This window comes from Canis lupus, chromosome 9 (genome assembly GCF_011100685.1).
Source record: "Canis lupus familiaris isolate Mischka breed German Shepherd chromosome 9, alternate assembly UU_Cfam_GSD_1.0, whole genome shotgun sequence".
In the NCBI taxonomy this organism is placed as follows: domain Eukaryota; kingdom Metazoa; phylum Chordata; class Mammalia; order Carnivora; family Canidae; genus Canis; species Canis lupus.
In genome coordinates this window covers 54,968,439-54,996,015 of record NC_049230.1, presented here as the reverse complement: position 1 = coordinate 54,996,015, position 27,577 = coordinate 54,968,439, and the positions used below count along the sequence as shown (strand labels likewise).

Sequence of the window (27,577 nt, the reverse complement as noted above, 5' to 3'; positions counted from 1 at the left end):
AAGTTTGGGAGTTAGCCCAACATGGAGAAGGGGGTGAGGGTAACTGACCCTGAAGAACGTTCCAGGTGGAGGTGAGGCAACGGTGTGTTTAAATCTAGAGGCCGAAGAAAAGAAGAAAAGGGGGAGGGGGGTGGTGGAGAAATTCCCAATGGTGGCAAGTCAGCCTATCTGGAGGATTTAGGAAAGACAGCTGGTGTTTCCAGTCACTACCGAGAGGGCCCTAGAGAGGACAGAACTTCTCCCTCAGGAAATACCTCCTCCTGCCCACCCCGTGCAGAGAAAGCCCTGTAGGGAACTGCCGAGAGCAACTAAAAGAAGCTGATCTTGATTGGAGGGTGGGAGAGAGGGATGGGGCTGGAGGAGGGGACGGGTTGGGTGTCCCACTGTCATGTAAATATCCCGTCCCGGCCACGGCTCCCTAGATTTAAACCTCTGCCACCTGGGGCAGCTCCAGTAGTCGGAGCTTCTTCCTGACGTGCCCCTCTCCCGCTTTCGTGGTTTCCTCACAGCATGACCCCCAAGCGCCAGTCTTCGCTCGCACCTCAAACGAAGAAACCGAGGCTGCCTCCGGCCCCCAAGCCGGAGGAGACGTCGACCTCTCAGCACTTGCCGAAGGGAGGTATGTTCCTGCGGTACACTTTATTGGAGAATTAAGGGATTTTTTCCCGCCAAATGCCTTTGGAGATATGACCCCAAATACCCTGAAGGGTTTCAGCACAAGGTGGAAGAGTGGATTAGGCTGATGTAAAGAAAAAACTAGAAGTGAGAAATTGAGAGACCTGGAGCACATGGGAGCTCATCCCTGCCCGCAACCCAACACCTAAACTGGGTTGTCTCCCAGCCCCCAAACTCACTCCTGGGTTCCTTGTCTTGGTGAGTAGTGTCACCAGCCAGTGTGAGGCTGGGCGATGCCTGACCCTTTTCTTCTCTTTCACCTCTCCTCATCCAGACAAATCCCCAAGTCCTGATGGTTCTACCTCCTCAGGATCTCTCCTATCCATCCACTTCCTTCCTGTGGCTGCTGCCTGCCCACAACTCTGGCCGGATTACTGCCACTCCTCTTGCTTCCAGCTTCCTCCCCCCCCCACCCCCTTTCCAGCCCGAGCAAAGCCAATCACATGACTCCAGCTTAAAACCCTTCCTTCCCTCCCCATTGCCCTCGAGGTATCGACTGAGAGACTGCCCGGCCGTCCACCTGGCCCTTGCCCACCTCTCCAGGTCCCTGCTCCCTCTGGCACCTTTCACTGCTCTCCCCTCCCTCACCTCAGGGCCGGGAAGCCCACTTTGCCTCTGCCTGGGTCACTCTTGTCTCCTTACCTGCGCTCCTCTCCTCCTTCTGCTGCCTTCTGCTGATAAGTCACTTCTGGCAGGCGTTCTCCTTCGAGCCACAGCTGCCGGGCATTAGGAACTCCCTTCTGCCCGTATGGTGCCCGGAGTGCCCCCAGCCTGGCCCTTAACCTCATCTCACTGTAATCGTCTGTTTCACATCTGCCCCTTCCCCTGTGTGAACTGTTAACTTAGAGGTGAGGGCTGTGTTTTCCAGACACAGTCACAAGGTGGTTTGGTTTGTTTGCATGATTAGGCCCCTCCGATGGAATGGGGATACAGTGATGCCTTCGAGGGAGTTGGGTCTAGATAAGTAGAAGACAGGAAAGCATTGCCTTAGGAAAATGTGACAGCAGGCTGCCTAAGTGCAGAGCGGAGCGCCTCAGAGCCCATAAATCTTCCTAATTTGCTGACATGGCTGAGATCCAGCCACGCTTGTGGAAGGAGCACTGGATGAGGAGTCCACATCTAGCACTCCTGTGGGTCTGCTGGGTGACGTGGCAAGTTTGACTTGAATGGATCCCAGGCCATCCCCTTCCAAGTGAGATGCAAAAGATCTGATGCCATGTGGTAAAGCTGGGTAGCTAGGGTTCAAAACCTGGCTCTAGGGCAGCCCCTGTGGGTCAGCGGTTTAGCGCCGCCTTCAGCCCAGGGCCTGATCCTGGAGACCCAGGATCAAGTCCCACGTTGGGCTCCCTGCATGGAGCCTGCTTCTCCATCTGCCTGTGTCTCTGCCTCTCTCATGAATAAATAAATAAAATCCTAAAAACAAACAAACAAACAAAAAACCTGGCTCTGGTTGACTGTGATCTTCTTGGACAAGTGACATGACTTGTGCTTCCTTATTCTGTAAGATGGGCTCAACAGAACCCATCTGTTAGTCTTGCTGTATGGCTTAAATAGATATGACACACTCGAGACATTGAGCAGCTCATAATGCTCTTGATAGAGAGCAAATTTCTTCCCACTGTGAGCAGTAAAATGTGGATGAATCCTCCTTGCCGCCTTCTGTTTAAATCCTTGGGAGAATCATCGGGACCAGGAGGGATTAGAAACTTTTCCAGGGTGGTCCATCTAAATCCAAATGACAGCTCGTGCCACTCCCCCGGCACCAGTCAGCCAGGCATGATGCTAAGCACTTCTATATACATCAGCTCTCAAAACAGAAGCTGTGGATAATCCCATTTCACAGATCAGAAAAAAGAGGCTCAGAGACGTCGGAGGGGGGTAGGTTTTGAAGGCCATCCTAGCCAAGATTTCCTGGTCATCTTGGGATACTGCTGTGTTGTAGGGAATGCTTGCATCTCTCCTCCAATCTTTAAGCTGCATGGCTCTCTTCTTCCAAAGGAAGCTGAGGAGAAGAGAGGGAGGAATTCCTGGAGGGAGGTGAGAGGCCAAGGAGGGAATGCAGAGCTCCTTGAGTTAAAGACGGGGAGACCACAGTGACTAATTCACCATGGGTGAATTATCTCTTGGTGTGTCCATGCCACTCCCTTGTTTACTGAAACTCTTGCCCTTTTGCTTTCTCTTTCTCTTCCACTTCCTAGTGTGTGCTCCCTGCATTCATCTTGAAAACTGTGGTGGAAAGGTCAGGAAGAGGAGCAGGATGGCTCTAAGGGCTGGGAAGTTGAGAAGGAGACCTGGAGCCCCTGTGGATGAGTGGGAAACACAGGTACTTTCGAGATACTCTGGGTCACTGATACTCACAGCCTATAAGCAGGCTTTGTGTGAAAACAGCAGTCCTCCACACCATGTTTTTCAGACTGTTTTCATCCCATTAATGGGTCACAAAATCAGTTTAGTGGAGTGAGACCTGCATTTAAAGAAAATCAAATAGAGTAGAAAATTAAGAGGCACATCACACTTTGTAGGGGTAAGTATTATTTTGTGTCTGGGTGTATACTGAATCCTCATATCAAATGTCATGTCAAAAACTGGAAAAACGGTCTTAGGGAAGGGGTCTTGTTATCCACTAGCATGGTGTAGAATTTGTGATTCTGCCACTCACATCAAAAAAGTTGGATTTAGCTGTGAGATGAGGATATTAATACCTACCTTGTATTTTGTGAGGATTAAGTGAGAAATCACATGTACTTTATCACAGTCTGTGGCCCACAGTGCATGCTTCAGCAGTGTGCTAGAGCCTGGTGTTTTAATTCAGCGCCGTTCGGTGACATCACAGTGGTGGCGGGAAATTGGCCACGGGGAGAGTATTTATACACCACTGAAATCTGCAAATGCTACAAATAAGGGGTTTTGGTGTGTGTGTGTGTGTGTGTGTGTGTGTGTGTTCTCTTCTGGGAGATAGTTGTCAAACATTTACCTGCTTATCACTGATGCTAATAATTCTTCCTTTTATTTTAAAGATTTCATTTATTCATGAGAGACAGAGGCACAGAGACACAGGCAGAGGGAGAAGCAGGCTCCATGCAGGGAGCCTGTTGTGGGACCCATCCCGGGTCTCCAGGATCACGCCCTGGGCTGAAGGCAGTGCTAAACCAACCGTTGAGCCACCCGGGCTGCCCTAATTCTTCCTTTTAAAAGCCTGTCCCAACTGAGACGGGTGTGGGATTGAGCTGGGCTCAACTGAGAATAAGCTTTGGAGGGAAAGGATTAGATGGATTTCTGGGTTTGGGGGAAGAGTCCCAAGAAGACATTTGTATTCTCTCTACCCATGGACTGTATGCCATTTATTTAACATTTATCATTATCGATCACCTACCAATGGACTGTCTTGAGCATTAAAGATACTGCTTGAGCTTTAAGAGCTGATAGTAAAATGTGAGTGCTAGAAAGCAAATAATCCAACCCCAACTTCTCTTACGGAGGCCCGCGGAGAGATTCCAGGCTTTTTGTGGTCCACCTGCTGGGGCTCTGGAATAGAGAGTAGAAAGAACAGTGGTGCGTTTTTTTTTTTTTTTTTTTTTAATTTTTACTTATGATAGTCACACGCACAGAGAGAGAGAAAGAGAGAGGCAGAGACACAGGCAGAGGGAGAAGCAGGCTCCATGCACCGGGAGCCCGATGTGGGATTCGATCCCGGGTCTCCAGGATCGCGCCCTGGGCCAAAGGCAGGGGCTGAACCGCTGCGCCACCCAGGGATCCCAACAGTGGTGCATTTGCATTACCTGGAAAAGATTATTTAATCAGAAACGCCTTGACTTTACTTGGCGGTTCGAGACTTGGCTTCTAAAGCAGGTCTTGTAGGTCCTGACTCTGACGTGGTGAACCGAATGTAACACCGCCTGTGCGGTCGGGTAGTTGCGGGTCTCAGCGAGATCTACTCCCATGGCTGGGGCTGGCGCGGGCGCTTAGCCCTCGGTGCTGTTTCTCGCAGGCGTTAGGCACCGAGTTGGGCAAACAAGACCCGCGGGTGAGTGCGGCATCTCCCTGCCTTCAGAAGGCTTCCAATCCTCCACAATTCGGGGCGGCCCTGCCTAAAAGTCACCACTCATACAATGTTCCCCTTTGTCAGCCTTTTCTCGAATTGTAGAATTTCACGACAGAGATAGATACAAAGAGGGAAGGTGACTTGCCCAAGTGCACACAGCCGTCTGGGCGGGGTTTGGACTGGAAGCCAGGGAAAGGCCTTGTAAGTGGACTGGACAGCTTCAGGGTTTGCAAACAAGCCTGAGTGAGTCCGAAGGGCAGCTTCCCCATCGGAAAATCGGATGGAGGTGCCGGCTTCCTCCACCCACGAGGAGGGATGCCCCAGCCAGTGGGGCACCCGAGGGCAGCGACCCCAGGGCGGGGGTATTTCTGGGCCCCGCTGCGAAGCGAGGCGACAACCAGGCCTGCACCCCGGGGGGGGGCTGGAACACCCCACTCCCCCGCGCGCCGAGCCACCCCGCGGAGAAGGAAGCCGCTCCGCCACCACGTGACGCGCCCGCGCCCGCGCCCGCGCCGCCGGGGGCCTGCGCGCAGCTCGGCGAGGCCCCGCCCCTCGGGCCGCCGAGCGCCCGTAGCGCGCAAATCCATGTCCCGGGTCGGGCCGGAGCAGGGGAGAGCGGGGGAGGGGAGCGCGGCGCGGGGGGCCGGCCCCGTACGTCGCGGCGTTCCTTCCTCCCGCCTCTCGGCCGGGCCCTGTGTCTCCTCGCCGCGGCTCCGCCCCCTCGTCCCGGCGCTCCAGCCAATGGCGGGGCGGCGCGAGCCTCTCCGGCCGGGGGCGGGGCGTGCGCGCGGGGCCTGGCGCGCCTGCGCCCTGCCGCCCGCCCCTCGCCGTGAGGAGGAGGTGGAGGAGGAGGCGGCTCGGGGAGAGCGAGCAGCGAGCTGGACCGCGGAGCGTGAGTGAGGGAGCCGAGCCGCCTGCCCGCCGCCGCCGCCTCCCCTCCGTAAGCAGGAGCCCGGGCCGGGGCCCGGCACGCCGCCCCAGCCCCTCCCTCGTCGTCAGGCCGCGAGGGCAGCGCGCGCGAGCCGGGGGGAGGGAGAGCGAGCGAGCGAGCGCCGGGAGGAGGCGGCCGGACCGAGCGAGCGCCCGCGCGTGTGGCGTGAGGGGAAGCCGCTGCCCGCCCCCTTCGCCTTCCCTTCTCTCCCCCTCCCCGCTCCCCCCCCGACCGCGGAGCAGCACCATGTCGGCGCCGGCGGCCAAAGTCAGTAAAAAGGAGCTCAACTCCAACCACGACGGGGCCGACGAGACCTCAGGTGAGGAGCAGGCGAGGCGGGGGCCAGCCCGCGCCGCCATCTTCGCCGCCCGCCCGGCCCGCAGGCCGCCGGCGGGGCCCGGGGCGCGCGGGGGGCGCTGGGCGGACGGGCCGGCGCGCGCCTCGGCGCCCTTTTTTGTGCGCGCGGGGCCGGGGCCGGGGTGGCGCCGCGGCGGCGGACGGCGCTGCGAGGCGGGGGCGCTGCGGCCTGTTCGGCGCGGGCGGAGGAGACCCCCCCTTCCTCTCCCCCCTCCCTCGCTCTCCTCCCCCTCCCTCCCTCCCGAGAAGCCTCTCTTTATTGTGCTCCGCCATGATGCCTCGCTCCCATCAGCCGCCGCCGCCGCCACATGGTGCGGCCGGACGCGGCCCCGCGGCCGGGCCTCCGCGCGGCTCCCCCTTCGCGCCCGGCCTGCGGGCGGCGCCCCCGCACCCGCACCCGCAGGCCGGCCCCGGCGCGGCCCTCCGCCTGGAGCTGGGGCGGGGTGGGGGCGCGGGGAAGCACGCGGCCGGCCTCGCACTGGGCCCGGGCGGCCCGGGAGGATGCTCTGCCCGGCCCCGGGCACACTTCCCACGTGGGGTGGCCACCCCGTCGCGGCAGAGCGCTGTGAAGCCTGGCGCGGCGGCCGGCGCGGCGGAGGGGCTTTACAATGGCTCTCCGCAAGCCTCCCAGCCTTGGCCGTAAAGGCTTCCCCGGCAGGGGGGCTGCAAAACCCGGGATGGTTACCGGAAATGAGCCGCGCGATCGGGCCCCTTCACGCCCACTTAGCTTTGTAGGTTCTGCAGTCTTCACCGGACAAAAGGGTACCTCTTCCATCGCACACCCCCTTTTCCTGCTCTGCCTTCTGTGGTTCATAGTTTTCAGACTTCATGCTTGCTTCCTGTAAGCGTGCTCCAGAATCGTGTGGGGCCGCATCCGAGATAAGCCCGCCTGAAATTGGGTTGGAGGGGAGAGAAAGGTCAGGGTAGAATCATTAGGGTTCTTATTCTGAGATGGTAAGGTCCTATGTTTAGGATGGTCGGCGGATCCGAGGGCCCTACCTGTCAGGCATGTCTGATGTCTTAATTGTATGTGATGCTGAGCAGTATTTTCAACTTTGCGTAATAAGTGATCCTACTCCTGAGACTAAGTGGTGTTCTCGTTTTTGTTATGGTCTTGGGTTAGTGTCTGTACTGGCGTTAACAGCTGGCATCACTCTCTTACAGGTGTGTAAGGTGACAAATAATAGTAAGAATTTTTGAATAAGGCTTATTCCTTAATCTTTCGTGATAGAAACTTTACTACTGGTCTTCTTCTCATAAGGGAACTCTTCAAAAAGTGCTGCAAATATTTTGAGTAGCCTAGCAGATTGCATGACCTGTGAAAAGTCTTTTAATTAAAAGGTAATGTGTCAACTACAGGCATGAACACGTGGAGAGCTTGCCTTGTAGTAGGCAGTTTCTTTTTTAATAACTGCTTTATTGGTACGTCACATCACACACCCTGTTAATGTCAGGAAAACTGATTTTATATTCTAACTAGTATTGAGTCCTATACACCTTTTTCTTGCAGAAAAAGAACAGCAAGAAGCAATTGAACATATTGATGAAGTACAAAATGAAATAGACAGGTAAAGTTTTTTGTGGTTTGCTTTGGAGACTTTAAGATGTAGCTTACAGTCTGGTAGTAATTGAAACTATGGTCAAATCTGTATCCACTGGCTAAGTGGAGATGATTATAACCTAGTTGGAAATATTTTGAAAGTTCAGTGTTATTTTTCTGTGAAATACTTTTATGTTTACTAAAAACTTTGAAGAAGGTACCTCGACCTTGTAAAGCTTGGGTTTGCTCTCAAAGGCTACAAGTTGTCTGAATTGCAGTGCCTGGACTTCTGATAGTTTAGCATTATGGCATTACTGTTGCTTCCACTTGAGTTATAACTTTGTTACTTTATTAGCAACTTTTTTTCTTTTGTAAGCTTAATCTGCTTGAGGTTGAAACAATTGGAGTTAGCCTGGTGATAAGAGTTGGTGCGGTAAATATACAATGTTACCAAAAGACTCAGTTTGGGCACTTTAAGAACTGTAAGTTATTGAGGGTGTGTATTGGTGAAGCAGATCAAGTTGCCATCCAAGTTTTTTTGTTTGTTTTTTGCCATCCGAGTTTTGACTTGAGTCTCAAACGACAAAAATCTAGGGGGTTTGGTTATTATAAATAAGTACTTTGTACTCTGCTGTAGCTAATAAGTAAATATTTTGGGTTTTTGGCAATTTTTTTATTTGTCAAATACCATCATTGTCAACATGGTTTTTCATTTGCTTCAGACTTAATGAACAAGCCAGTGAGGAGATTTTGAAAGTAGAACAGAAATATAACAAACTCCGCCAACCATTTTTTCAGAAGAGGTCGGAATTGATCGCCAAAATCCCCAATTTTTGGGTAACAACATTTGTCAACCATCCACAAGGTATGTTGTGGCAGAGCATTATTCCAGGATATGGGAGAGAGTGGAGGGACTTGGCTCGAGGACTTAGTCCAACATATTGGTTATGTGCAGAAATTAAAACAATCAGAGAAAGGAGGCTTTCATTTAATGTTTTATTTTAGAAGAGACTATTCTAAGTTGGGATTCTCTTTGATTTCTTGGTTAAAAGATAGTGACAGCTCTGACACTGAGCCATCTGGTTCGCACTTAATGGATTTATGAAATCAAAGATGTTCACTAAATTTGGAAAAGTTTTTAAAGGCATCACTCTGAATTGTTTGTTAATCTTTGTTTGTGATACTCATTTGACCTATAATTTGCTGGTCTAGTGTCTGCACTGCTTGGGGAGGAGGATGAAGAGGCGCTGCATTATTTGACAAGAGTCGAAGTGACAGAATTTGAAGATATTAAATCAGGTTACAGAATAGATTTTGTAAGTATCAGTAACTCCTTGTTTGCCACTGTGGAAATGAATTGGAGCTTGGTTGGAAGAGCTGTTTGTATTGATTTCTAGTTCTTCAATCTTTTATTATAGTATTTTGATGAAAACCCTTACTTCGAAAATAAAGTTCTCTCCAAAGAATTTCATCTGAATGAGAGTGGTGATCCATCGTCAAAGTCCACTGAAATCAAATGGAAATCTGGAAAGGTATTTGAGGAATTGTTGGGTGAAGGTATCATTTTGTGTATTTTTGGTGTAGTTGAACCACTTACCAATACTCGCTGCTTTGGTAATCTATATGTTCAATACAGATCCTTAAAATGTATGAAAATCTAGTGTGTTTATGCCAAATACAATGCATGGAGCTATCAAAAATTAGTGCAAGGCTTTAAGGCTAAATTTTTTTTGATTTTCATATTGGGGACTGAGGTTTTCAAATGACTTGCTACTTTCCAAACTGCATTTATGTCTTCATTTAAGTGGTAAACCCATTTTAACTTATTATACTGCATTATGGTGGTGGTTGTCAAAGTGGAACTAATTTTGTAAAAAAAAAAAAAAAAAAAAGCCAAATTCACATGATATTTTTTCAGGAAAAACTTGTACAATTTTGACAAGTCTTTGAAGACCTAGAATTCGAGGATTTAACTTTTGCTTACCTTTATAACTTGTTTTAGATAACAAGCGTAGCTAACATACTAATGTTACTCCACCCTGTTTTTGGGTTAAGATCTTAAGTTACAGGGAATCTAGGTATTATGGAGAACCTATGTCAAAAGTTCTGTCTTCATTTAGGATTTGACGAAACGTTCAAGTCAAACGCAGAATAAAGCCAGCAGGAAGAGACAGCACGAGGAACCAGAGAGCTTCTTCACCTGGTTTACTGACCATTCTGATGCAGGTGCAGATGAGTTAGGAGAGGTCATCAAAGATGATATTTGGCCAAATCCGTTACAGTACTACTTGGTAAGTTGAGAGTGTGCTTTTTTTTTTTTTTTTTTGAGATTTTATTTATTTATTCATGAGAGACACACAGAGGGAGAAAGGCAGAGACACAGGCAGAGGGAGAAGCAGGCTCCATGCAGGGAGCCCAATGCGGAACCCGATCCCGGGTCTCCAGGATCAGGCCCTGGGCTGAAGGCGGTGCTAAATGCTGAGCCACCGGGGCTGCCCGAGAGTGTACTTTTTATTCAAGGTTGTACTTGTCTCCTTTGTTTGAAAATGAGTTCCTAAGGTAAGTTTTGTTTTGTTTTTAAGGTTCCTGATATGGATGATGAAGAAGGAGAAGGAGAAGAAGATGATGATGATGATGAAGAAGAAGAAGGATTGGAAGATATTGATGAAGAAGGAGATGAGGATGAAGGTGAAGAAGATGAAGATGATGATGAGGGGGAGGAAGGAGAGGTAAAAAAAAAATTTGGTTAAGTCCAAAAGAGATCATCTCAAAAGAATTTTGTTATTTTGTGGGTTACATTTATTGTGTAATAGAACTGATCAACGGAGATAAGCTATTTTGTTGTCCACAATTGAAGAGGACTTTAGTAAACTTCTTGTATCCATGATTTAAATATAATTACTTCTGATTTTGTGGTTAGTACTCTATCTTGTCATTCCCTGGCCAGTAATTAATGAGGGTGATATGGACAGTGTAGCTGGTCAAATTCTGAGAAATCTAAATAGCAGATTTGTGTGTTTTGGACAAACATGAAATTTCTCATAGATTGGGATAGGTTGGTTTTTTGGTTTGTATTTGGTGTGAAAGGTCTGTGAATTTGGTGAGTGCTGAAAGGTAACTAATTTATCTGAGACCATGTCACTGTGTCTTTCAGTTGAGATTTGATCCATACTGATTTATAGATTTGTAATATATGTCCCTGTAATGTGGCAGTATGTTCTCTGGAGGTCTGTGTTTGTGTGAATGTTGAGGAATGACTTCGATTTAACCCTGAAGATTGACTGCCCACTTTTTTTTTCTTACAGGAGGATGAAGGAGAAGATGACTAATGGAACACTGATGGATTCCAACCTTCCTTTTTTAATTTTCTCCAGTCCCTGGGAGCAAGTTGCGTCTCTTTTTTTCCCCCCCTCCTCTTGTGCTCATTCGCCCTGTTTTTTGAAGTCTCTTTTCTCTCCCTTTATACCATTGTTCTCAACTTATTTTGGGGGGAAATACTTTGAGCAGAATACAGCGGGAAAAGAATCTCTACCCCTTTCTGTTCCAAATTCATTTTTATTCCTTCCTGTCTCAACAAAAACTTTATGGAATCAACACCACCGTGCTCTGTGGGAAAAAAGAAAAACCTTCTGCTCCCTTAGCTCTGCTGGAAGCTGGAGGGTGCTAGGCCCCTGTGTAGTAGTGCATAGAATTCTAGCTTTTTTCCTCCTTTCTCTGTATATTGGGCTCAGAGATTACACTGTGTCTCTATGTGAATATGGACAGTTAGCATTTACCAACATGTACCTGTCTACTTTCTCTTGTTTAAAAAAAGAAAAAAAACTTAAAAAAATGGGGTTATAGAAGGTCAGCAAAGGGTGGGTTTGAGATGTTTGGGTGGGTTAAGTGGGCATTTTGACAACATGGCTTCTCCTTTGGCATGTTTAATTGTGATGTTTAACGGACATCCTTGCAGTTTAAGATGACACTTTTAAAATAAAACTCTCCTAATGATGACTTGAGCCCTGCCACTCGATGGGAGAATCAGCAGAACCTGTAGGATCTTATTTGGAATTGACATTCTCTATTGTAATTTTGTTCCTGTTTATTTTTAAATTTTCTTTTTGTTTCACTGGAAAGGAAAGATGCTCAGTTTTAAACGTTAAAAGTGTACAAGTTGCTTTGTTACAATAAAACTAAATGTGTACACAAAGGATTTGATGCTTTTCTCTCAGAACAGGTGTATTTAATATGATTTTCCAAGTTTAACTTGTATAACGTATTGTCAAACTCTGTCACCCTGACTCCGTATTATTTGATACGCACTTTGCAGGGTGACCTCAGGGCTGTGTGGACTGAGAAAGGGATCTGAATCAATGTATTAATGCCTTCAAAGCCAGGAGCCATCGTAGGTGTAGTTTGCCATCAATTTCTGAACTCTCCCACATCAGTTGTGATACCAGATTGCTCAAAACTGAGTTCTGATTATGTTGTGCCCTTGAGTTGTGTCTCAAATTGGCATTTTTAAAAACGGGCCTTTATTGCCTGGATATAATAATAGTGCCTGCCACCACCATCAGACAGACCTGGTGCTCTAATGCCAAGTTACACACAGGGCAGTTACTGGCGTGTCTTCGTTGGCACTATGAAATGTGGCTGAGAAGACAGACTCTCAGAGTAAGAAGTCCGTATTGGTGGTAAGAAACTCAGGAGTACTTTTGTCTCGAAGTACTAGCTATTTAGCATATAGCTCTCACGCGACGCCTGTCTGTGTGAATCCGGGTGAGATGACGGGCCCTGCTCTACTTAATGCCGTTGTGCATAGGATACCATTTTGGGAAGCTACCTAATGCATAAGCTTTTTAATGCTGTAAATTATAGTAGCTAAAATTAAATGCCACTTAACTTTTTCAGAGATGAATTAATGGACAGCCTGGTCAAATTCAAAGCTTTTTGATGTATAAAACTTTATAAACGGAACTATTCCATCGATAGGCAAAGTGTAATGAAAACCTGTCTAGATGGATAGTATGTAATTTCTGCACAGGTCTTGTTTAGTAATACATCACTGTATACCGGTCAGGAATCTTGCTCCAATAAAGGAACATAAAGATTTTTTTTGACTGGGGTCATTCTCCTTGTTTCCTAGAGACATGTTACTTGCCTTTGGATATAGATAAGGTAGTTTTTCTGTCTGATTTGCATTAGTAGTGACTGGGGAATGGGGGAAACTGCTCTTCAAATCATTCAGTGTAGCAGGGAGAAGTCTATGAAAGGGTAGGTATAAAGATCACAGAAAAGAAACTTCTTTGGAATGTAGTTGGTTCCTGAAGGGATCGAATATTTTCCTATTGAAGTCTCAACATTTAAAGGACTCTTGGCTAGCAAAAATCCTCTGGTTGCTTGAATTTTTTTTTTAAGTTTATCTTTACCTTTTTTTTTTTTTTTTTACTTTATTTATGATAGTCACACACAGAGAGAGAGAGAGGCAGAGACACAGGCAGAGGGAGAAGCAGGCTCCATGCACCGGGAGCCCGACGTGGGATTTGATCCCGGGTCTCCAGGATTGCGCCCTGGGCCAAAGGCAGGCGCTAAACTGCTGCGCCACCCAGGGGTCCGCCAGGTTGCTTGAATTATTACTCATTAAGTAGGCCTGTAATTTTTGTTTCTCAAAGTTACTACTTACTAAATCTGATTTATGGGCTGGTGAGTGAGATCGGAGGACCATCAGTTATAGGTCCTGTTTGTTTTTTTATAAATTTTATTCATGAGAGACACAGAGAGGCAGAGACACAGAGGGAGAGAAGCAGGCTCCATGCATGAAGCCCGATGTGGGACTCGATCCCAGGTCTCCAGGATCATGCCCTGGGCTGAAGGCAGGCATTCAATCGCTGAGCCACCCAGGCGTCCCTAGGTCCTCTTTAATCCATTCTTAAGATGTACATTTACTTTTGAGAAAATGACTCAAATAGCTCTTAAAGATCATTTTCTCTTAACTATTGAGATCACCTTTTAGATTGCCCTGTGCCTGCAAATCGTGCAAAGGAGTGCTGGGCTGTGAGACAGGAAGGTGGCAATGTCAGTGTCCTGGAACTTGCTACAGAGTAGCAAGTGTGCTTTGTACCCAGTTGCAAGAGTTCTCAGGCTGGCCTTTGGGCAGTGTGTTTTGGAAAGTGCCAAATGAATGGCTTAAAGCTCCTTTGGTACAAGGACATTTCAAAAGAAAAGGGCAAATAACGGCTGCTGTAGTTTCTCTGGGAGGAGGGCATCTTCCAAAACTGCCAAACTGCTTATGAGGGAGTAACTACATGAATAGGGGCACAGGGGACAATGTATAGATAATGTATCTATTTGGTAATCTATCCTTAGAGTTAATTTCAAACCTAAAGGAATGTTCTTTTAGACCCATCCCTGCAGTTGAGGTTGTTTCTCCAACATGTTCTGATTTCTAAGACTTAACTGTTCCCTGACCTCTGTGACAGGCCCTGCAGTTTCTCCCAGCTCTGGCTGTACAATGTAGAGTTTTAAATGTCCCCAGAATCTTGCCTGTCTCTGACTGACATGGGCTTTATATCTGGCCTGTTTTCTCACCTGTGTTAGCTGTCTGGCTGCCAACAGGTATGGGTTTTTGACGTGATGGATTTGGGGGGGCCTTCTGGGCTTCAGAGGATTCCTACTCAGTTGTATTTCTGAATTAATTTGGTAGTTTTTACCATTACTGCTTTTCGACAACTAGTCTCAGGGTTTCACTTGGTCCTGAAAACAGGTTTGGCTTTTGACCTTTTTGGTTAGGTTGCTATGAAAAGGCAGAATTGTTATAGAAGGTGAAGACTCAGGATTTCTGAAGAGCAAGACAAGTTCTTTAGGAGATGAATGACGAGCCATTCCAATTGTTTAAAGAGGACACCTTGGGGATCCCTGGATGGCTCAGCAGTTTATTGCCGCCTTCAGCCCAGGGCGTGACCCCGGAGTCCCGGCAACGAGTCCCACGTCAGGCTCCCTGCATGGAGCCCGCTTCTCCCTCTGCCCCTGTCTCTGCTTCTCTCTCTGTGTGTCTCTCATGAATAAATACATAAAATCTTAAAAAAAAAAAAATAAAGAGGACATCTTACATTAGGAAAAAGTACCCCCCCCCACACACACAATCCCAGCATTCCCATTTGAACACGTGGCTGTGTTCATGAAGACTTTAGAAGTTTACTTTTTAATAGGTCCGAGGGAAAAGACTGCAGTTTTGTGGTTAGAACAAGAATAGTGAATGGGGAGTGTGCCAGCTTGATTACTTGGTGATATTGCATACTCCCTACTACCCAAGGGCAGCAAATCTAAACATAGACGGATGTTTGCCATACCAGGAAGGGAAGTATAGAAAGGAAAAAAAAGTGTTTTGTGTTGTTTTTTTTTTTTTTTAATGTGCCCTGCTAGGAAGTTTTATATTTCTTTGAGTTGATATTTATACAGTTTTAGCCGCCAGTTAGCTGGAGAGTTGTTTGCACCATTCACTACCCACTGGATGCTGAATGTGAAGGGAACTTCAATTTTCTTAAGAATTAGCAGTTTCATGAAGTACCATCAGAAAGGATGAAGCTATTTGGTCAGGCTTCTCCATCAGCCTAGGATTTGGTTTCCTTGTGGGTTTGCCCAGCCTGGGGTTCATGGATTCTGCTACTTCTGACTTCCTTTCCTTTGTTGACCAGCGAAGCAGTAGAACACACAGCAAACTTGGAAAATCATTTTGACTTCTTTCACATAATTCAGCTTTCTTGGCTGTAGTAGATAAATGATCCTCAGGATGGGAGAGAGACATTATGCTGAAAAGAGCTTTACTAGCTTGTTTTGTCCTTTCCTTCAGTCCTATGACTAGCAGTCAGAAACATTGTCTTTTTTTGCTCTAAATTATGCTTAAACATTCAACTCAACACAACTTGATGACAACCCTCATTTATTTTTATTATTATTTTTTAAAGATTTGATTTATTCATGAGAGACACACAGAGAGAGGCAGAGATACAGGCCGAGGGAGAAGCAGGCTCCATGCAGGGAGCCCGACGTGAGACTCAATCCCGAGACTCCAGGATCACGCCCTGGATCACGCCCTGGGTTTGGCAGGTGCCAAACCGCTGAGCCACCCAGGGATTCCCCTCAACCCCCATTTAAAAGAGCCTACTATGTGCTGTTATCTAAGCCCTTGGCAACCTGGACATGCCTCTGATTATGAAATTTAGGCATGCCCCCCACTGAACCCAGTTGCTCTTGCATACGTTGGTGTCATCTGCTTGATTTCCCATTGCGGGACAACCCAGGACTGTCATGGCTTGTCAGTATCACCTTTTCCACTCTGGGGAGGGAGGGTGGTCAGAGCAAAGTGCAACTGACATGATTTCCTTCAGTAAAAGTACAGGAAGGCACCTGTTCCGAGTCATCAAATCGGCCACCTTCCATGTTTGATCCCCACTCACCTCCAGACCCTTGGGCCAGGCTCCTTCCAGTGAAGTCCTGGCACAGGGTGCCAGTTAGCACAGGATACCAGAATTCCTATACAGGCAAGCCGCTGCCAGGTCAGTTGGTGCCCACTGGTCGGCTTTCCTGAAATAGTGGTTCTTTCCTACGGTGTGTGTCTTCTGTTTGGGTGGATTCTTGAGGACAAGGGAAGCCCTGGCCGACCCAGAAAGCTCCACTGTGGTTGAGTGGCGGAGCCTGAGATGTTTGGTTTATTCATCCATGGTTTGTAATTTGGGAGGGTTTGGGGGAGGCTTTACTTTCTTTCAGTTGCAGACGTTCTTATAGTAGTGACTCTAGACAGGGACAAGACTCCGTGAGGGTGACGGGTTTGGGATTAACCCACTTGTCACCAAGGATCTAAGACGAGGAGAAGGCTGCGGGCGGGAACCAGGTGGTGGCACGGCTCGGAGGAAGGGGCTGAGCCGGCCCCACGGGCAGTGTCCGGCGGCCGGCAGGCGGCGCTGTCGCCCCCGACCCCTCTGGGCAGCTGGCGAACCCCGGCCCGGGAGGTGTCCCTCCCCGCACTTCTATCCCGGGCCGGGGACTGCGGCCTCAGGACGGACGCGGGGCCCCGGAGCCAGCGGGGCGTCGGCTGGAGCCCTGGGGTCCCGGGCGCAGACCCTGGCGGCCGACAGGCGGCGCTCATCTCGGGGCCCGCGAGCGCCAGCCGGCCTCGGGAGGGGGCGCCCGATCCCGCGGCTCGGGCTCCGCTTCCCGGGAAGTTTCAAGTTTGAAAGTCCTGGCGGAGGGGCCGGGGCTTCCGGAACCGCAGTGGGCGAGAGGAGGGGCCGAGCGGCCGGAGCGGCGCCATGGAGGAGGGGGCGCCGCGGCAGGTGGACGGCGCCCGCGGAGGCCGGGCTGCGGGCGCGGGCCCAGGGCGCCGGGGAGCCTCGTGCACGCCGCGGGCACCCCGAGCCCCGGCCGCGACCCCCAGGTCCGACCCGCATCCCCTCCCGGGTCCCTTCTCAGTCCCGGCCCCGGGCTTCGCTGCACCTCGCAGGGCAGACCTGAGCACGGGGGTGAGTCGTTCATGTCCCCTGAAAACGCCCCCAGATCACCCCCTAGGGACTCAGAGCCTCTGGTCAGGCCAGCAGTCAGGGCCACCAGCATGGGCGCCAAAGTTGCCTAAAATCAGCTCTTCCCGGTAGGACTGGAAGGCCGATGGGAATCGACCTAGAAAGCAAAGGGGGGCGCTGGGGCGCACTGGGGCCGGTCCTGCGTGGAGAGGAATCCGAGTGTGCAGGGAGAAGAGAGCCCAGGAGGGCACCAGTCCCTGGGCTCTTGGGGGGGTGGTCCTACCCGGATCACGAAGGCATGTGGGGTTTGGCCGGGCCGGAGGGCCTTGCCCAGCACCTGGGTGGGAACCTTCGGGTACACAGGGTTCTAGTCCAAATGGCAGGGAGGCTGGGATCCTGCCAGTGCTGGCAGTAGGTGCTGGTGGACACAGCAGCCAAAGCCGTGTGTTTGTTATTGGGGAGGGAGGGGTGGAGGTCTACTCAGAGCGAATGGGGTGGGGTCCCAGCTGTAGAGCAGCAAGGGAGAGGTGTGTATGTCCGCCCAGAGCAGACAGGAGGTGGGGGTATGCTCAAGGGTGGAGTGTCCTCCACAAGGCTCGAGTGCCCCCACCCCAAGGGCCTAGACAGCCCTAAGCACTGCATCTGCCCCCTCCCACTCCCTTCTTCCGGAGGTCCCTCCGCCTGTTCCAGCAGCAGCTTGTGCACATTTTCCGATTTCCTGTGAACCTCCGCCCAGCAGCGCAGCTGGGTGACTCAGGACCCCGGTGGCCAGGCCCCCTGCTCCATGGGATCTTTGTTTGCTCAGGCCTTTGGCTCTGGCCCTCTGGCCTAGGGCCCTCAAAGGATTTCCTGAGCCCCGCCCCTGCCCTCTGACTACCAGGCCAGCAGAGGCCTGGAGTAGGGGGGGGCCCTGAGACTGGGGTGACAACCTTTAACACTGGGCTCAGGAGATGGAGAGCCGAGAGGTAAGGTGGAAGTCCCGCAGGAGCCCTTGGGGTCGGGGGCATTGTGGGTTACTCTGGACAGAGGTCAGCTTTGGCACTGGTTGGTTTGAAATGTTAGCTTCTGAGAAAGAGATTTTTCTGTTTCTTGCTCCCACCTGGGGTGAAATAGTGAGAAAGCCTCTGCTTCCTCCCAGTAGCTGAGCTGGGAATGGCCCCGGGAGACCTCCTCAGCCCCTCTCCGTGTCTCTGCTTGGCTACCTGAGGGAACATCCCTGGCCCCTACTCAGGCCTCTGGCTGCCCTCTCTGTGTGACCTTGGGGGGTTCCCTAGCCTCTTTTCTGGCCTCAAATTTGGCCCCAAATCTCAGAATCGCAGTCTTGGAGAGAGCATCCTGATTAAGCGTGACTGGCAAGGGGGAAGGAAGGTGGCATCCCCTCTTCGGTGTTGTGACTTTGGGCACGTTGCTTAACCTCTCTGTGTCTCAGCTTCCCCATTTGTAAAATGGGGATCATAACTATACCAACCTCATGGGATTGTCGTGAGGATCCACAGACCAGTGTCTGCAAAGTTCTGAGACAGACCCTGAACAACCCAGGGGTCTGGGGCACTGACACACCCCACCTGCCATGAGTTGCAAATCTGCGTATGACTTTTGACTCCCCCAGACCTTAACTACCAGTAGCCTACCGGTGACCAAAAGCCTTACCGATAACATCAACAGTGGACTAACACATACTCTGTACGTTATGTGTATTCTATACTGTGTTCTTACAATAAAAGAAGCTAGAAAAAAGGGAAATGTTATTAAGAACATCATAAGGAAGAGAAAATACATTTACAGCCCTGTACTGTATGATCAAAAACAATTTGCTTATAAGGTGGACCTGTGCAGTTCAAACCCATGTTGTTCAAGAGTTGCCTGTAAATGTTGACAATTTCTCCCTCTCCCTCCTCCCTAGTGGCAGAGGACAGGAGCGTGGGCAGGATGCCTAGTCTTGGGGTTTGCATCTGGCCTGGGGATACTAGCTGGAAAGTCAGAGATGCCTCCCAAGCCCCGGGTGTCCACCCTGGCTGCTGGGCGTGCCTCCCTCTCCTTCCATCTGTGGGCACCTGAGGCCGCTGGTGGCTGGGGACGGGACCATTATTGCTCTGCCCTTCCACAGCCTGGGGCCAACCAGCGGCCCCCGGAGGATGAGAAAGAGGCGATCCGCCGTGCCATCCAGAAGGAGCTGAAAATCAAGGAGGGTGTAGAGAACCTGCGGAGGGTAGCCACAGACCGCCGCCACCTGGGCCATGTGCAGCAGCTCCTGCGCTCCTCCAATCGCCGCCTGGAGCAGCTTCACGGAGAGCTGAGGGCGCTGCATGCACGCATCCTGCTGCCCGGCCCTGGGCCTGGCCAGGCTGGTGAGTGTGGAGTCTGAGCGGACCCTCGGGCCCTCGGGGACAGGAGGTGCTGGGGAGGTCTACCCAGCCAGCTTCTCAACCTTGGTCCTGACCAATCTCATAGCCTTCTCAGGTGTCCCCCTGCCCAGGAGGGGAGGGGAGGAGACAGCAAGGCCATAGAGTAGGGGGCTCCTGGCTCTGGGTAAGGGCTTCATGTACCCCACACTGCACAGAACCTGTGGCCCCGGGACCCCAGCCACCTGCAGAGCAGCCCAGGGCTCGGCACCTGGAGGCTCTCCAGAGACAGCTGCAGGTGGAACTGAAGGTGAAGCAGGGGGCAGAGAATATGACGCATACATATGCCAACGGCACGCCCAAGGTAAGGCTCCCGGGGTCTGTGGGGAGAGATGTGGCTCTCGGATTAGTAGGGGAGGTGCTGCCCCAGCCCCTGTAGGGAATGCAACCTAGCCAACGACCTATTAAGGGAGACATTGTCTCAACTATTAGTCTGATAGAGGAGCCATAGCCCCAAATCTTAGCTTGGTGGGGAAGGCATGGCTTGGACCCCTAATTTAACAGAGAAGGCACAACTCAGTCTAATGGGGAAACCCCAGGCCCTGTTCTGGGTCTAATAGGGAAGGTCCACTCCCAGCCCCAACTCCCAGCATGATGTGGGGAGCTTGGCTCTGACATGATTGGAGAAGTTTGACCCCAGCCCTGTCTCATCTGATGGAGGAGGCTCTGCCCCAGACCTAGGCTGATGAGGGAGGCTTGGCTTCAGCCTTGGTCTGACCAGGGAGGCCCTGGGCTGGCCTGGGTGCGACGAGGGCATACCTCATGACCCCACAGGAGAGGAAGCTCCTGGCAGCTGCCCAGCAGATGCTGCGGGACAGCCAGCTGAAGGTGGCTCTACTGCGAATGAAGATCAGCAGCCTGGAAGCCAGTGGGTCCCCTGAACCAGGTGAGGCTTTGAGAAGCTGGGAGGGGCCGGCCGGCCGGGCCGGGCCGGGCAGAGCAGGGCATGGGCCTCAGAGCTGACTGCCTCCTCCCAGGTCCCGAGCTGCTGGCAGAGGAGCTAAGACATCGGCTGCATATTGAGGCTGCTGTGGCCGAGGGTGCCAAGAACGTGGTGAAGCTACTGGGTGGCCAGCGGACTCAAGACCGGAAGGCCCTGGCCGAGGTCAGACCGTGACGCCCTCTCACCACTGCCCCTCTCTGCGCCCTCCGCACTGCGGGATGGCTGTGCCGGGTGGGAACAGGGAGCCCACTGTGTCTAGACCTCGTGGCGGCCAGGGCGTGTGTGTGTCTCCAGGTGGTCCGAGCTGCTGTCCCCAGCCCCAACCTGTGTGTCACGGGCCTGTGCCCCCTCCCCTTATCTGCCCTGCAGGCCCAGGCCCAGCTCCAGGAGTCCTCCCAGAAACTGGACCTGCTGCGACTGGCCTTGGAGCAGCTGCTGGAGGGACTACCTCCTGCTCATCCTCTGCGTGGCCGGGTGGCCCGGGAGCTGCGGACGGCCGTGTCTGGGAACCCTCAGCCTTCAGGGGTGCTTGTGAAGCCCACCGCCATGACAGGTAGCCAGGAGTCCCTCTCACCTCAGGGCTCCCCTTTTCTTGCAAAGGGTACCCTGAAACACAGAGGGGGAGGACTTTGGAGAGTTTTGATTCTGGTCCCACCACCCTCTAGCTCTGTGAACACGGGCAACAGACTTCCACTCTCTGGACTCAGCTTAATGTTCTGTCAAATGGGGATGATAACAGCACCTACTTTGTAGGGTTGCTGTGAAATTCAGTGAGTTGTCACCTGTGATGTGCTAGGCACAGTGCCGGCATCGTCCAAACGTGGTCGGTGAAGCTGTTATCAAAATGAGAAACCATGATGACAATGTGAAGAGTGCCGGTGTTAGGGGAGCTCACAGCCCTGGAGGCCTTTGGTAACCAGTCCTGGGCAGTCTGGACTACTAGGAAGTTCTTTCTTATCCCTGAGCTGAATTTGTCTGAATTGTAGCTGAATTGTAATCAACAAATAATTTAAGCATGCTGACTTTGGAAACCCTGAACTTCCTACACGGGACACAGTGCCAGCCAGAGAGCCCGGCACCTTCCTGCTCAGAGCTGGTTCAGGGTTGGACGGGCCAGCTCCCATTGTGAGCAGAGCTGAGAAGGAATCAAGGAATGCTTCCTGGAGGAGGTGGTGTCTACATGTAGCCTTGAAGGGCTTCTGGGAGTTGGCCAAGTAGACAAGTTAGGGAAGGCGGGGCGGGGGTATGGCTTGCTAAAAAGGCCTAGAAGTTGTCTGGCTACTTGGGGCCACCTTATATCCTGTCACCTGGCTAAATACCCCAACTAATGTGGGCAAGGTCTGGGTTCAGACATCATTGAGAGAAAGTAGGTTTCCTGCGGTCCCAGGGGACCTGGCTGTGGCAGTGAGAGAATGGCACTGACAGTGTTTCTTGCGTGCTCCCCGCAGGGACACTGGAGGTCCGCCTCCTGGGCTGTGAGCAGCTGCTGAAGGCTGTCCCCGGACGGTCCCCGGCAGCTGCACTGGCCGGGAGCCCCTCCCAGGGCTGGCTCCGGGGCAGGGCCAAGCCTCAGCGTGGAGGAGGAGATCTGGCCAGTGAGTAGGGGCCGCAGGGAGCTGGGGGCAGCAAAGGACCTCCGCTCCTTGCTGGCTCTGAGCCCCCTATCTGGCCTGGCAGGTGAGGTGATGGCTGTGCTGAAAGTGGACAATCGTGGCGTGGGCCAGACTGGCTGGGCGCCGGTGGCCAAGCAGTCCTGGGACCAGATGTTTATTGTCCCCCTGGAGCGGGTGAGCCCTGGGGTGGGCAGGCATGACCTTAGGCCAGGGGGCGGAAGGCCGGCCAGGTAGGGGCATGTGCCATGCCCCACTCCTCAACCTGGCCCTCCCAACGTAGGCCCGGGAGCTGGAGATCGGGGTGCGCTGGCGGGACTGGCGGCAGCTGTGTGGCGTGGCCTTCCTGCGGCTGGAGGACTTCCTGGACAATGCCTGTCACCAGCTCTCCATCAGTCTGGTGCCACAGGGGCTGCTCTTTGCCCAGGTGCCCCAGACCCTGCCCTCTGACCTGACAGGCCCCAGCTCCGTCGGAGTTAGAAGGGCCTTCAAAACAATGTGACTCATCCATCCACACGTAGGAGTGGAAACTGGGGCCCCGAGGGAGCAGGGCTCCAGGACTATGGGTTCCCAGCCCTTGTCTGGGGACTGCATGGGAATCTAGAGGCCCACATCTTGGTCCAGACTATCTGGCCTCATTTGTGACCCTGGACAAGTGCCTCTCTTCTCTGGACCCCTCTGGCTCTTGCATCATTGATGCTGGGGGCTCAGGCCGAGATCCTGGGAACCAGGGAGGTACCCTGATGGCAGGTGGGATGGGAAGGGACCTGTCTCCAGCCCTGCCCTCTGCCCCCTGCAGGTGACCTTCTGTGACCCTGTCATTGAGAGGAGGCCCCGGCTACAGAGGCAGAAACGCATTTTCTCTAAACGCAGAGGTGTGGCCAGGAGACAGCTTTGCAGTTAGGGGGCAGGGCAGGGGCTATTGGGGGCCCCAGGACTGAGTCCTCCTTTTGTCCCAGGTCAGGACTTTCTGAGAGCTTCCCAGATGAATCTCAGCATGGCGGCCTGGGGACGCTTGGTCATGAGCCTGCTGCCCCCCTGCAGCTCCCCAAGCACAATCAGCCCCCCCAAAGCATGTCCCCAGACTCCAGCCACACCCCGGGGAGCTGCCGAGCCTGCCTCGCCCAGGTGAGGAGCCACCCCGCCTCAGCCGCCCTCTTCTCTGCCACATCTGCCTCTCTCCAGGTGCAATTGGTGTTGTTCTGTTCCCGTCATTCACCCTCTGATCCTCCATCTGTCTGTCTCTGGCATCGCCGTGTGTTTGTCCCTATGGCTATTCCATCTGCCTGTGCCCTGCCATGTGTCTACTTTCTCCACATAGTAATGTCCCACCCAAGAAGAGCCCCTTGGGAGAAGAGATGAGGCCCCCGCCCAAGCCCCCACGCCTCTACCTGCCCCGGGAGCCAACCTCCGAGGAGATACCGGTGAGGGGGTGCTGAGGCCCGGGGGCTGCCCGGATAAGGGTGGCAGGGCTGGTGGGACAGAAGGAAGCCCTGCTCTGCTCTGAGCCCCTCTGCCCTCACAGCGCACCAAACGCCCCCACATGGAGCCCAGGACGCAACTTGGGTCGTCTCCTCCAGCCTCAGCCGCCAGGTACCCCCGGCAGGCCCACTTTTATGCTTGAGACATCTATCTACTCACTTGGGTGTTTGTGTGTCCATTCAGACATCATCTGATATTCCTTGCTCTCAGATTCTTACTCACTAAACCCACATTATTGAGCTCCAGCTGCTTTCCAGACTCTAGGAAACCACTGTCCCAGGAACCCCCACCCCCATCCCCAGGCTTTGCAGCCTCATTGGTGGGGACAGCCCGGGGCTGGGCACAGAGAGTTTGGAGCATCTCTTGTCTTCCTATGCCTCTCTTGCAGGAAACCCCCCCGGCTTCAGGACTTCCGCTGCTTGGCCGTGCTGGGCCGGGGACACTTTGGGAAGGTAGTGGGCTGAGGTGGGGAACTGTGTGGGGGGGTGAGGAGGCCCCAGCACCTTAGCTGGGAGGATGCTGTGATCCATGGGGTAGTGGGGTGGGGGAAGCTGCCCTGTGCTGTCCGCCTGAAGCCCAAGCTCTCTCTGGTGCCCAGGTCCTCCTGGTGCAATTCAAGGGCACGGGGAAATACTACGCTATCAAAGCGCTCAAGAAGCAGGAGGTGCTGAGCCGGGACGAGATGGAGAGGTGTGTAGTCGGGCCAGTGGGCACCCGGCCCCGGTTGGGACCCCGGATGGCTGGCCTGGCCAGTGGCACCGGAAGGCAGCTGAGTGCTCTTGGGGCTTTGAAGAGGTGACCTCTGGCGCCGGCCAGTCCTGGGCTCTGTCTTTAGCACCTGCAGTTGTTAACCATGTGCCCTTGGGCAGGTCCCCTCTTCTCTCTGCCTGATACGTAGAAATCATCACTCTCACTGTAGAGAGAACTCATCACTCATCAAAGTGCCTGGCACTTTGACTGAAGGCCCAGAGAGCCGAGGGTGTTGTGTGGGTGGCAGGGCACAGCCAGCAGAGGTCTTCCTTCCCTCCAAATGCCCCCTCCCCCCCACCACAGCCTGTATTGCGAGAAACGCATCCTGGAAGCCGTGGGCCGCACGGGGCACCCCTTCCTGCTCTCCCTCCTCGCCTGCTTCCAGACCTCCAGCCACGCATGCTTTGTGACAGAGTTTGCACCTGGTGGTGACCTCATGATGCAGATCCATGAGGATGTCTTCCCTGAGCCCCATGCCCGGTGCGTTCCCATCTATCTTGCCGCCTCTTCTAGCAAGCCTTCCCCGGTTGCCTCTGCCCGCTCCCTTCATCCTGCTTCCCTGAGGGTACCCGGCAGCAGAGGAGCATGTGGAGTCAAGGAAGCCTCGGTTCAAATGCTGGTTGGCAGCTCTCATAGACTGTCACAGCTTTGTAACCTCGGGCCTCAGTTTACGTCACTGCGAATGGGGCTGATAACTATTTCGCAGCTTTGTTGGGTAAGATGGATGCAATGTTTGTAAATTGTTGAGCACAGGAGCCAGTGTATAGTAAGTGACTGGCAGCTGGAGTTTATCTTGCCCACCAGAATGCAGGCTCTGGAGTCTGGGTCTGCCACTACCTATGTGACCCCAGGGGCCTCACTGCCCTAGAGTCAGTTCCTCTTTTTAGAAACAGATGTGAGAAGCATCAGCTGCAGGTGGCTGGGAGGATGTGGGAGAGAGTAAGGCGTAAGAACACATGGCATCATTCCTGGCATAATCGAAGGGTAGGCCACTGTCTGGAGAAGCACCTGCTCTCTGCAACCCCCACCCCTGGTGTGGGCTCCCCTTGGTCTCTCATCCAGTCTGACTCTGGCTGGGACATCCAGAGATGCCCAGGCCATGGCCATCCTGGTGTCTCCCTGCCCTGCCCCCCGCAGGCCTGGGCCTGAGCTTCCCCCGACACCACCCACAGGTTCTACCTGGCTTGTGTCATCCTCGGGTTGCAGTTCTTACATGAGAAGAAAATAATTTACAGGTAACTTGCCCTGGTGGTGCTGGGGGCGTAGGTGAAGGGGCAGCAGCTGCCTTCCCCCGTGATGTTCCAGGGCCCCTTTGATCTGCCCCCGCACCCTCAGGGACCTAAAGTTGGATAACCTTCTGCTGGATGCCCAGGGTTTCCTGAAGATTGCGGACTTTGGGCTTTGTAAGGAAGGTGAGTGCCTCCCATCCAGGATCCCCTGTCCACTGATCTTGCCCAGCACAGGCCAGCAGGGTCATTGGTGAGTGGCCCCCACCCCAGCCTTCATTCTAGGAACCAGCTGGACATGCTGGTTTTTCCTTCTCAGCCCTAGAGCCTCTTTTTTTTTTTTTTTTTTTAAGATTTATTTATTACTCATGAGAGACAGACAGAGAGAGAGAGAGAGAGAGGCAGAGACATAGGCAGAGGGAGAAGCAGGCTCCATGCAGGGAGTCCGATGTGGGACTCCATCCCCTGTCTCCAGGATCACGCCCTAGGCCAAAGGTGGCGCTAAACCCCTGGGCCACCTGGGCTGCCCAGCCCTAGAGCCTCTTAAAGAGCCACAGCTTGCCCTTAGCCAGAGGGAGAGACTGTACTCAGAGTGGAAGAGGGCATCAGGGACTCCTGGGTAGCTCAATGATTGAGCCTCTGCCTTTGGCTCAGGGCCTGATCCCAGGGTCTAGGGATCGAATCCCACATCGGGTTCCCTGTGAGGAGCCTGCTTCTCCCTCTGCCTATGTCTCTCTTTCTGTTTCTCATGAATAAATAAATAAAATTAAAAAAAAAAAGGAAGAGGGTACCGGATTCTCCATTTCCTTCATGACCTTAGCATGGAAACTTGCCTGGGGCTCCACTTCTTCCTGTCGGGTGGCATAGAAACCGCTCCCACCTCTGAGGACATGGGGCAGGGCTCGGTGTGGGGTTCGGTACCTGAGGTCATAAGGGTTGGCTGTTCATTCTTACACCCACTGAGGTGATGTGCATGAGATGCAGCAGGCCGGCATCAGTGTGGGTGCTGGTTTGCAGGAATCGGCTTTGGGGACCGGACAAGCACCTTCTGCGGCACCCCAGAGTTCCTGGCCCCAGAAGTGCTGACCCAGGAGGCCTACACACGGGCCGTGGACTGGTGGGGTTTGGGTGTGCTGCTCTATGAGATGTTGGTGGGAGAGGTGAGTGCCAGCCCCAGGCTGCTGGGGCCTGCAGGCTGGGGCGGGGCGGGGGTGGCTCATGCACCCTGCTGAGCTCTGTTCCCCGCAGTGCCCATTCCCGGGGGACACTGAGGAAGAGGTATTTGACTGCATCGTCAATGCCGATGCCCCATATCCCCACTTTCTATCGGTGCAAGGTCTCGAGCTAATTCAGAAGGTAATCACTGCAGGGGCAGGGGCAGGGGCAGGGTGGGGCTGGGCTGCCGCTCTGTGGCTCGCGGGCTGCCCCTTCACCACCCATTCTCTTGGGGGCCCTGTGGCCCAGCTCACTTGGGGTACGTGGGGAGGCGGGCAGTGCATGGGCCCAAAAGCGCCCTCCATGGGCCTCTGTCCTTTTGCCCAGCTCCTCCAGAAGTGCCCGGAGCAGCGCCTGGGGGCAGGTGAGCAGGATGCAGAAGAGATCAAGACCCAGCCTTTCTTCAGGGTGAGTGGTCCTGGGTGCCTGGCACGGTGGGCGGTGGCGCGGGGCCACGTGGGCTGCTGTTCTGCCATCTCAGGCAGCTCTGCCCTCGCCCCCAGACCACCGACTGGCAGGCCCTGCTCGCCCGTACCGTCCGGCCCCCCTTCCTGCCCACACTGTGTGGCCCTACGGACCTGCGTTACTTCGAGGGCGAGTTCACGGGGCTACCACCGGCCCTGACCCCGCCGGACCCCCGCAGCCCCCTGACTGCCCGCCAGCAGGCCGCCTTCCGGGACTTCGACTTTGTGTCAGAGGGATTCCTGGGGCCCTGACGGCCTCTCTGGCGAGTCCACCCTGTCCGCCCAGCTGCTTGCCCTGCTCTGGAGGCCCGGGCCTCACAGGTTCTCTGTGGGTCTCGGGCCTTGACGTGGCAGCGGCGGGGCTGCTGTGGGGGGTGTTGCTTGGTCACTGGGCAGAATGTCCCCTCCTCCCTCACCCCCACCCCAGCTCCCTCCTTCACTGA

At 53.1% G+C, this 27,577-nt stretch overlaps 2 protein-coding genes across 3 annotated transcripts; both read left to right on the top strand.

Moving 5' to 3' along the window:
- The first annotated feature begins 5,552 nt into the window (after positions 1-5,552).
- On the top strand, positions 5,553-11,740 carry SET (SET nuclear proto-oncogene). Of its 2 annotated transcripts, none has more exons than XM_038549157.1 (8): positions 5,553-5,967; positions 7,516-7,573; positions 8,268-8,410; positions 8,758-8,861; positions 8,964-9,077; positions 9,666-9,836; positions 10,128-10,274; positions 10,851-11,740. In XM_038549157.1, exons 1-8 carry the CDS (start codon positions 5,895-5,897, stop codon positions 10,872-10,874), a joined length of 834 nt encoding a protein of 277 aa, XP_038405085.1. In that variant the 5' UTR covers positions 5,553-5,894; the 3' UTR covers positions 10,875-11,740. The 2 variants fall into 2 exon arrangements, with proteins under 2 accessions (XP_038405085.1, XP_038405084.1); XM_038549156.1 differs by lacking the exon at positions 5,553-5,967 and adding an exon at positions 6,599-6,767.
- Positions 11,741-17,649: 5,909 nt separating this feature from the next.
- Positions 17,650-27,538, top strand: PKN3 (protein kinase N3). Its single transcript, XM_038549150.1, has 22 exons — positions 17,650-18,007; positions 19,150-19,390; positions 19,603-19,748; positions 20,219-20,330; positions 20,422-20,549; positions 20,757-20,940; positions 21,836-21,982; positions 22,065-22,174; positions 22,281-22,424; positions 22,797-22,872; positions 22,957-23,125; positions 23,319-23,421; positions 23,523-23,590; positions 23,868-23,931; positions 24,078-24,169; positions 24,533-24,709; positions 25,402-25,464; positions 25,565-25,641; positions 26,473-26,615; positions 26,704-26,811; positions 26,998-27,078; positions 27,174-27,538. Exons 1-22 carry the CDS (start codon positions 17,993-17,995, stop codon positions 27,384-27,386), a joined length of 2,661 nt encoding a protein of 886 aa, XP_038405078.1. The 5' UTR covers positions 17,650-17,992; the 3' UTR covers positions 27,387-27,538.
- Positions 27,539-27,577: the final 39 nt, after the last annotated feature.